Here is a 10,853-nt window from a genome sequence, read left to right as displayed (position 1 = left end):
TAAACTTGAACTTACCTCTGCTTGGTGTTATTGTATTCCCATATTGTTTGTTTGTTTTTTTTTTTTTTTTTGGTTGTTATTAAATTAATGTTTTTACCTTGTGGAAAGAAAAGTCGAGAAGAGTAAATGAGGAATGGTTGGATCACAACCGACACGTAGAAAATTTAGAGGCCACGTACCATCACCGTTATAACTTATACCTCACTTTTTCCTGCATACCATTTTGCTTTTTTCCCCTTCTTTACAAGCTCCAGTTAAAAATAAGGCCAATGGAATAAGTTTCATTTTCTCATTTTCTTTTGTCGAAAGCAAAACCACAATAGTCAAAAGTCGGTCTCATATATAGATATTTTGTCTAATCTATAAATCAATGCAATTCTACCAACGTTTCAAGGAGTAATCTCACTGACCTAGCTATATCAAAAACCTAGAGAGAGAGAGTGTTTAGAGAGAGAAATGGAGAAGTTGGGAAGTTTAACCCACCTGTTTGTGACGGTGTTCCTCTTTAACTTCGCCGTAATCATCGTAGTTCCGGCTATTACAGACATCACCATGGCCGCACTTTGTCCCGGTAAAGATGAATGCTCACTTGCCATCTACCTCACCGGTATTCAACAGGCGGTATGTACATACACATACACATACACATACACATACACATACACATACATACATGCATATATATATATATATAATTGATGCATACATCATTCCCTCTTTACTATAGTAGCGGTAACTTTCAGTTACTCTTCTGAGCCATCATCATGACTACTCTGCTTTTACTTTGATTATCTTAATCTCTCTCTCACGCACTCACACCATTTTTTTGTGCATGTAATTCAATGCCTTTCCGGATTTTGGGACTGTAATTAACGTCCGTTTTGTCTTCATCTAATTAACGTCCTCAAATTGAACTCAATTATATACTCTTAATTAATTAAAGCTTGGAATTATTTTTTTCACCCTAAACTCAATTCCAAATCCATGGAATGAATTTCAGGCTGTTAAACATACAATTGGGGAGACTCAAAAATCCCACCACGCATCTTCATTTTGTAATAGCATATATATATTTTTAGAGTAAATTGTAAATAAAAAACACTCTATATAAAAAAATCTGGGGAAAAAAAAAAAAAGTCTTTACTTTGTTTTATTATATTCGCTTTGGAATATAAAATACCGTATCTTGAGTTTGGTACAACATGGTTCGTAAGTGCACACGTCGACAAGTATGTAGACGACAGATCGAGCCCTTGGCTCGACTCCAGACCTAACCTTCAAAGTTCAAACCTACCGAATTGGCTCTTCGTAGCCATTCGTATACGGTATATGTGTGCAGACTTGAGAAGAGAAGAGTAAAGCAGACCAATCAAGTGGACCCCAACTCACCCATGTAGAGATCAGTCGTACCCAATCGTCGTTTGGGCCGTTGGAAATGAAAATTGAAATTTTGAAGGAAAAGAAGAGAGTGGAATCAATTGTAGTGCTCCACTTTTGGTGATGCGGAGTGAATGCATTGGTGTCTGTCTTGTCGTTTGCATTTTCACTTTTTTCGCATGTTGTAATTATTTGTCCATTTCGCATATTGTGCCAACCCTAAATCTAACAGGCGCTTAGCTTTGGTGATTGAGGCGGCCGCCTACAGTAGCAACGAATGTGACCATGTTTGATATATTAACTGTGGACATCTTTCATTTAGTTAATCTTATATTCATTTATATTTTATTCTTGTCTAATACTTTATCCGTTTCTGTCCCATAGCTCATTTTTTATCGGTCCCAGTAAGTGTCTCATTTGAAAAATATTATCAATTTATTTTCTTACATTCAATCAATATAATTAAAAAAATAATAAAAATCATTCTCTAAAAGTTAAAAAAAATTTAATTTATTTATTTTAGGATGAAAAGAGTATATATTAAAAAGATGATAAAACTTTTTATTTAATTTTATTTATTTATTTATTTGGATCTTCTTAGTTTTCTCCACTTTTCTATTAAACTCTAAATTTTTTAATATATATTTTTTATTATTATTTTATATTCTCTCTTTTCATGTCTCTGTCTAAACTAGATTATTCTCCATCTCTCTCACTCCAGCTCCTATTTTCTATTCCTCACCCCTTTTATGTAGTTTTGGACTGGTGTATTTTTATTTTATCTCTCACTTTGTATGTATTTCACCGTAACACTCCAAAGCATTTGAAGTCAGTATTTCGTTTTCAAACAAATTATTAATATTCTCTTTGAGAGCATCCAATTGAGCATTTGAAATCAGTTTTTATAGCATAAAAGATATATTTTTGCCCAAGGCTTGAGCCGCTGTAATGTAACAATAATTAGATTGATGTACTTAAAAAAACTCTTAAGAGCTTCTCATGATTACAGTATAATTTAAAAAAATTAAAATTTGGGTCAGAATTTGATCCAGAACAATCGGGCAGGGGGACTCACCTCATATAAGGTTGGTTTGACTTGTTCCAACATAACTCCTAAAAATTCTTGTAATTTTGTGGTGGCATATATCTAACATGTGGACTCCTTTTAGCTTATGGTATCTGACGCCTTGTTTATTTACAAGAAATATATGATTCATCTAACAGTGACTGGCTTTGGTGCACAGATCATAGGATTAGGGACGGTTGTGATGATGCCACTCATTGGGAATCTTTCTGATATGTATGGAAGGAAGGCTTTGCTCACACTCCCCATGACTGTCTCCATTATTCCATTAGGTAAGAATTCCTTCAACTACTAACTATCGCTTATAATTTTGTGGTGGCATATATCTAAAACAATTTTAAAGCTTGTTTTGTTTCCTAAGTGGGACTAACAAGTGACAACAAAATAGGTGACACGTAGTGTTCCTGTTTTTTTAGGCCACCTATTACATCCACTGGACAAATCACACTCGAAAATACCATCAAATATTCTCAACTCATTGTCATTATCATTTAGAAATACAAAAAAACCTTAAAGTAGATACATGCGTTCTTGGAGGAACTTCAACCCCTCATCTTCCATTTCGGGTCGTATCGTTGCAGTTGTTAGCTCGTTAGTGTCTTGCACCTGCCCACAAAGGTTGTCACAAGAGGAGATACCACAAGGCTACTACTTTGGTAGTTAAGTTTTCATTCATTGCTCCAAAATGCCAAAGTGATCAGATTTAACCATTTCTAACCCCTAAAAAACGAAAAAAGTATAGAACAATTAGCTTCAAACACAAATGTTGCATTTGTCAGCATAGAATTCATTTATTTGGATTGAAATGGAATTAGAGGAAAACTTGTGTGAATTTAATTTTAATATATAAAAAAAGATTATTTCTTTAGTATTTTTAGTTTCATTAATTGTTAGCAATTTTGTGTCTCTATTGATATTGTTAGACTAATAGGAAAACATGTTTGCAGTTATATTGGCATATGACAGGACAACAAACTTCTTCTATGCATACTATGGATTCAGGATTCTCACTGCCATGATTAGTGAAGGAAGCGTTCAGTGCCTTGCTCTCGCTTATGTGGTAATTTGAACTTTTTAACTACTAACTATCGCTTCATATTGATGCCATCAATATGTGCTATTGTTTGGGGTGCAAAATTGTTCTAAAAATATGACTACATCATGGACAATTTGATTCAGAGGGTGTCAAACAAATGAATTTCAACCAAATTCTAAAATGTGACAAGTTAGTGAAACTAGTAACTTCTGTTTGAAGTCATACAAGAAATTTAATGATTGAATTGTACCTTAGTATGACTCGAGGAATTAATGGACTTAGGGAGGACAATCCTGTTGTACTTTTCCATTCTGATACTTAAAAATTTGAAGAAAGTGGAGTTTATTTTTCTGTCTATTATCAAAATAACCTCATGGGGAGTAGTTAATTATAGAGATTTTAAATGTCCCTTTTGCTTGATGAATTTGAATAATTCAATTTAAATATTTATTTTCCCAGAATCATTCTAAAACAACAAAAATGAAATATCCCATTAAATTTTGATTGAAATTCAAATCATCAAATTGAACATTATGTTTTGTAATAAACCCTTTAGCATACCAGGCTTTATCCTTTGACTTGTGAACAGAGCATGTTTAAGATTACCGTTAGAACTAGTTTTCCATCCAAAACCGTTGATGACTAGTGAACAGGCCATGCTTAAGACTACCGTTATAGCTAATCATTACTCTTGCTCTCTCAGGCGGACAACATTTCAGAGGGACAACGGGTGTCAGCATTTGGTGTTCTCTCTGGCATAGGCTCAGGTGCATTTGTCTGTGGTACTTTAGCTGCTCGCTTCCTCTCCCCCGCCAGGGCTTTTCAGGTTTTTGCTCAACATTTTATGTTTTTCTTACCCCTTTTAGATATATATTTTTGCCTGTCAATTGGTTTCAGATTTATTTATTTATTTATTTATTGTATTTTCGACTCAGGTTGCCGCAGGTGTATCTATGGTTGCTGCTGTGTACATGAGACTTTTCCTGAAGGAAACAACATATGAAGGTGATGCTTTGGCTATGCCAATCTTGAAGAGTGTAAGTGACCATGACACTGCTCAATCTGATGGCCAATCATCTAGGAAGGTACAAGTCTTCAAGAAAATTCCATCACCCGTCCAGCTCATTTGCTTGCTTAAAAGTAGGTGAGACAAATTCGGTTCGATTGTTTTCTTTTCTATAAATTATTGTTCTTATATGCTCATTAATTGATCCAATTGATTTTTCATTCCACAGGAAAATAAAATTCCATTAGTGTTACTTAAGGAACATAGGGTGTGAAATCTAATTCTTGACAGTAGAACTTCCAACTATATAGAACTAGGATGCTCTTGCCAGAGGAAATTTGAGGCACCCTTTGAGTCGTAGGGCCTAATGAACGAGGACTCCACAATGGTTTGTTGGTGTGCTTAATACCTTCTCTTTAAAAACTTCCTAAGCCAAAAATCGATGTGGTATGTGATGATACTCTCCTTTCGGTATAAAATCCCAAATTTCTTCTTAAACCCCAACCTTTTTCAAGATAAATAGTTGCTTAAGAGAATTCCAGGATTTTTTTTTTAATTTATTTTTTTGAATTAATACTTCACTGCAAAGCCCATGAATGATTTTCTTCTATATAATGGGTGCAAGTTGTTGGTTTAGCTTTATCGCCCATAATTTTTCTCTCTTTTAAGATGTTTTGACATAATTAAGACTTGTATTCTCATATCGTATTTTGCTCATACTGCAGCAAGATACTTTCACAAGCAGCACTTGTTGCATTTTTCAATAGTCTAGCAGATGGTGGAATTCAAGCTTCATTACTGGTACTTTTCTTCATACTATGAAGTCTCTTCCTTTCATTTCTTATATTCCAACAATCCTGAGATTATTTAATTCTTTCTTTTGACATCCAAAATACAACTCTAAGAATCAATATAGTCAATGTTTCTAGCTTTTTCCCTTGCAAAATCATACTGGACAAGGCACGAACTTTGGGCAACATTAATGAAAACGAAAAATAAGCACAGAAGTTACAGTTGAGGTTATTGGCCTCAAGATAATAGAAACCACAAGGGTATAATTACATATTAAATTTAAATTATTAGGCAAAACAGAAAAATAAAAAGGCAGTCCTCCTTCATAGAACTCAACGAAAGGTGTCCATATGTAAAGCTTACCGAATATGTAGATGTTCAGTGGATGAAGAGAAGAAATACAGAACCATAATGTGCAAACATGGTGCTTCTATGAGTATATGTGCTACTATTATACACCAATTAAGCTTTCTTGTGCATATGATTGCAATGGGAATCAAAATCTGTTTATAAATCTGAAGTTTTCATCCCATGCAGTATTTCTTGAAGGCTCGCTTTCAGTTTAACAAAGACCAGTTTGCCGATACAATGCTAATTGTTGGCACGGGAGCGACTATTTCACAGGTAAGTTTAAATGACCTTCCACTTCTATTTTCTGCTATTACTATCTCTCAACATATTTTTTCCATTTTCTATATGGGCCTTTCTCAAATAAATCCTGTTTCCACGAGTTAATTCGTAAATATTTGTGAATCCTGCAGCTGTTTTTCATGCCCATGTTGGCTCCTGTTATAGGAGAGAACAAGTTGCTTTCCATAGGGCTCTTTTTTGGATTTTCAAATGTAAGCAAGTGCTTTGTATCACTCTGTAACATGTTGTTTTTCAAATGTGCATCCCTCTGTGTAATCAATGTGTATCTAGCTATGTGCGCCTGTGTGCGTGAGAGAGAGAGAGAGAGAGAGAATAAATGGAGTATATGATGGTAATCATTTTCTGGTATTATGCAGATGCTACTTAACAGCATAGCTTGGGCAGCTTGGGTAAGCTCTTTCAACTAGTCATCCTTTATACCGTTCTGCAGTAGTCCTTTGCAATTTATTTGTTAATGGATAGTTGTCTTATTTGCTCCAATAAATTTGAGTTGTCCTTCATCTTATGGATATTTTTAACAATGCTCAGGTTCCTTATGTCGTTTGTGCGCTTGGTGTTTTTTCTGTATTTTCAATACCATGTGTGAGTATACTATCACCTTCAAATAAGCCATATTCTGCTGCTATAATTACTATGATCGTTGATGAGTTCCTGACTTATGCAGTTACGAAGCATTGTATCAAAACAAGTTGGGCCAAATGAGCAGGTATTATTAAAAGGGAGGTTTTGTTATTATGATTTAAGGGCTTATGTTTTAATATGCGTGGAGCTAAAAGTTTATTGATGTTGGATTCCATTGTCCCTGGAATTGTTTATGCATACTCGAAGAGATGTGATGTAGAGTTCAGGAATTTAAACTTAGTAATTAGGCCGCCTAATTCATAAGTTGGGACCATCAAAAGACAGTTTCAATCTTTACTGTTTGTTAATTTGTATTCTGAGAATATCCAATCTCGCTAATTGTTTTCATTCAGCACACAAAGTTTTCTTCTTCTTTTTACTTTGCATTTAATTTGATGGATTTGAACACGTTTTAGGGGATGGCTCAAGGATGCATTTCAGGCATAAGTTCCTTAGCCAACATCATCTCTCCCCTAATATTTAGTCCGCTCACAGGTAAGCTGGAAAGTGATGAAAATTGTGTCTCTCTTCTACATAATGAGAACGAAAAACAAAGATCTGTTTCTAACTAACAACTTGCTATTCTCCTTCCAGCATTGTTTCTATCTCAGGAAGCACCGTTTAATTTCCCAGGCTTCAGTATTCTGTGCATTGGACTTGCATCGGTAAGAGCATTTACTTCATTTGTATATTTCATTATTAGATAAACGGTCAAGTTCACTACATGGCCCACGATTGTGCTGGACCATCCGCTCTCTTTAAAGGAGCTGAGCTTATAAACTTGACCAATAATACAATGGTTCGAGACATTCAAATATGCAGTACTGATTATGCTTTGGTAAAAGATATGACAAACATGCATCTGAAGCAATACTGTGAAGTCACAAAACCTATAAATTCTTGCAATAACAACATCATACAAGTTAGGTCAGACTGGTAATAGTTGATACAATTATCACATCTCATATACCATTCAATTGTAATATTACAATTGTTCTTGCTAATGGATTTATCCTTACGAAGTACATATTGTTTTGCAGATGATAGCCTTCATCCAGAGCCTAACTATAGGGGTTAGTCACTCCGGTTCAAGTAACATAGTCGGGAATAACAACTGCATGGTGGCGTAGTTGCGAGGATTTGAATGGTATGTAGAAGGGAAAACATATACTTATTAGACTAAATTTAAGACAAACTTATAATTGTATAGCCTCCCAAATATACATGGAAGAGACAGAACAATTAGTTTTCTTCAACCAAGAAGAGTAAAAAATCAAGTGTAACTAACTATAATATTGCCATCATGTAGATTAATCTGCGACAGCTTATGGTATATAACCATCATCATTGTAATCAATATGTTCATCGACATCATTACTTCCTATGGAATCAATCAAATGCTAATCCAAATCTTTCTATTTGAATTTTTTGAATCTTGAGTATTTGAATCTAGGTATTTTCAAGTTTTGGAACAGTACATTGCATAGGGATATATATTATGCTCGAGCTTGTGCACATACCTGCAATTTAAAACATTGTCAAATTTTTATTTTGCGTCTTGTTCATAACATATTTTATATGGTAATCAACGTGAGAATTTTCTTGTGCTTCATGATGTTCGAAACATCCAATATTTGATCCTATTTTCCGACAGATACAAAAGCAACATTGGAAGAGATTCTGAGAGGACAAAAAAGGATTATGTGCTTTATCTTAGCTAGGTTATACACACATGTATTCCTTGATCTCTTCAGCTTGTTACTTTTCTACTAGCTAAGATCCTAAAGGACAAGAATCACACGGTTCATACAAGAAGATATCTGAATTGTTTGCTAAATGCATATACCAGACTTGGCTTGTTCAGTGGCAAATTGGTTTGTTTTTTCCCCCAAATTTTTTATATCTCTCTCTATATATATATATTTACACATACATGCATAAAATAGTCGTGTCTTACTGTGTGAGAGGCTGTTGTTCTGCATCTCTGGTTGAGACATTTTGGTCATGCCTTGTGTGGTGTTATATGTGTCCTTTATTTTCTGGTTTTGTGTTTGGAATTGTATTCCTTTGCTGGGCCTGCATGCTCAGCCTTTGTTGCAAGCTTTGGGCTTGACTTGTATTTCTTTTTATTTTGGGCCTATGGCCCACTTGTAAATTTCCAAAATCAATGAAAATTGCTTTAATTTTCGAAAAAAGAAAAATGTATTCTTTTTTCCTTATATACAGCTGGCTAGAAACTAGCATTCCCGCTAAATTTATTTGGAGATGCAATTTCATATAGGCAGAATTATAACGAACAAATCAGTAAATTGCAGCAAGTATAAACTGAAATGCAAAGAGAGGAGATAGAGAAATTGCAACCATAGACACCGCGATTTTAGCGAGGTTCGGAAACTCCTACTCCTCGGCTCAAGACCCCTCTTGAGACTTCCCAATCCACTATGGCTTCTCCTTACGGGTGGAGAGCAAACCTTGTAGTGAAGCAATTCTCTTGCTTCTTCTTGCTAAGAAACACCCTTTCTTAGACTTCCTTTGGGTCAAACCAGCCCTTACAATAGCTTTGCTAAGAGAACTTCTTCTCTTAGGCTTACAATAGATTTGTTGGAAATATAGAAGTGTTACAAATCTCTCTCTGATTTACAGATTATAACTCACTCTAGAGAATCAATGAATACAAGTGAAGCTCACTCTCTAAGTATGATGTATATGAGAGAAATAATTACAGAACAACAGCTCTGTATCTAAGTGTAAATCTCAGAGCAAAAGCTCTGAATGAATGTCTGAAATTGCTTAAGAAATTCGCAGCTTCTCTCTCTCTGTTTTGGCTATGCAAGCTTGTGAAGATGATTGATTGTTCAGAACAAAAGCTTTCTCAAAGAGTAATACTAGAACAAAAGCTCTGTAGAATGGTAGAGCAAAAGCTCTCTTGGATGCATGAAAATGGCTCTCGCAGCTCTATCTTTTTGAGGCTCAGGCACACCTCTTGCAGACAACATAACTCAGCATATATAGGCATCTTCCTTGGTTAATAGCCGTTGTAAACCCTCCTCAAGATTAAGACATATCAGTGTTGCATTTGGTAGAAAAGTTTGCTTTTGACAGAGAAGCCATGTTTGACAGAGGTGCTCTGTTCATCTGAACAATCAATCATCTAGGCAGATTATAATAATGGCAGATTTAAAATTTAAAGCAATGCAATTTTAGCAAGCTACTTAACATAAATATGCAATTTCATATAGGCAGAATTATAACGAACAAATCAGTAAATTGCAGCAAGTATAAACTGAAATGCAAAGAGAGGAGATAGAGAAATTGCAACCATAGACACCGCAATTTTAGCGAGGTTCGGAAACTCCTACTCCTCGGCTCAAGACCCCTCTTGAGACTTCCCAATCCACTATGGCTTCTCCTTACGGGTGGAGAGCAAACCTTGTAGTGAAGCAATTCTCTTGCTTCTTCTTGCTAAGAAACACCCTTTCTTAGACTTCCTTTGGGCCAAACCAGCCCTTACAATAGCTTTGCTAAGAGAACTTCTTCTCTTAGGCTTACAATAGATTTGTTGGAAATATAGAAGTGTTACAAATCTCTCTCTGATTTACAGATTATAACTCACTCTAGAGAATCAATGAATACAAGTGAAGCTCACTCTCTAAGTATGATGTATATGAGAGAAATAATTACAGAACAACAGCTCTGTATCTAAGTGTAAATCTCAGAGCAAAAGCTCTGAATGAATGTCTGAAATTGCTTAAGAAATTCGCAGCTTCTCTCTCTCTGTTTTGGCTATGCAAGCTTGTGAAGATGATTGATTGTTCAGAACAAAAGCTTTCTCAAAGAGTAATACTAGAACAAAAGCTTTGTAGAATGGTAGAGCAAAAGCTCTCTTGGATGCATGAAAATGGCTCTCGCAGCTCTATCTTTTTGAGGCTCAGGCACACCTCTTGCAGACAACATAACTCAGCATATATAGGCATCTTCCTTGGTTAATAGCCGTTGTAAACCCTCCTCAAGATTAAGACATATCAGTGTTGCATTTGGTAGAAAAGTTTGCTTTTGACAGAGAAGCCATGTTTGACAGAGGTGCTCTGTTCATTGGGCAGAGCTCAGATTTGGAATCATGTATTTGGCCCTTTCAAGAAAATTTAGCTGTTGACTTCAAGAAAGAAACAATTCAACACAGCTAAGGAACAATCAATATATCAGTATGCACATGTGAAATGATCTGCAAAAGCATAAAGTGAATCACAGGTTGAAAGATGAGGGATCTATTTAGCAGATTTGTTTGA

General features: G+C 35.2%; 1 protein-coding gene across 2 annotated transcripts; it reads left to right on the top strand.

Moving 5' to 3' along the window:
• The first annotated feature begins 285 nt into the window (after positions 1-285).
• Positions 286-8,768, top strand: LOC132293817 (uncharacterized). 2 transcript variants are annotated; one of them, XM_059791447.1, is made up of 15 exons: positions 286-621; positions 2,622-2,733; positions 3,409-3,521; positions 4,201-4,323; positions 4,433-4,641; positions 5,229-5,304; positions 5,833-5,919; positions 6,057-6,137; positions 6,303-6,335; positions 6,475-6,528; positions 6,611-6,652; positions 6,984-7,062; positions 7,162-7,232; positions 7,608-7,714; positions 8,222-8,768. In XM_059791447.1, exons 1-14 carry the CDS (start codon positions 457-459, stop codon positions 7,695-7,697), a joined length of 1,335 nt encoding a protein of 444 aa, XP_059647430.1. In that variant the 5' UTR covers positions 286-456; the 3' UTR covers positions 7,698-7,714; positions 8,222-8,768. The 2 variants fall into 2 exon arrangements, with proteins under 2 accessions (XP_059647430.1, XP_059647431.1); XM_059791448.1 differs by lacking the exons at positions 286-621; positions 8,222-8,768 and adding an exon at positions 1,953-2,462 and having other exon boundaries at positions 7,608-7,991.
• The last annotated feature ends 2,085 nt before the right edge of the window (positions 8,769-10,853 follow it).

Source organism: Cornus florida, unplaced genomic scaffold (genome assembly GCF_030987335.1).
Source record: "Cornus florida cultivar Cherokee Brave unplaced genomic scaffold, ASM3098733v1 CherokeeBrave_3.0.0_Hap2_Chr02, whole genome shotgun sequence".
Taxonomy (NCBI): domain Eukaryota; kingdom Viridiplantae; phylum Streptophyta; class Magnoliopsida; order Cornales; family Cornaceae; genus Cornus; species Cornus florida.
This window is presented reverse-complemented; position numbering and strand designations above follow the sequence as displayed.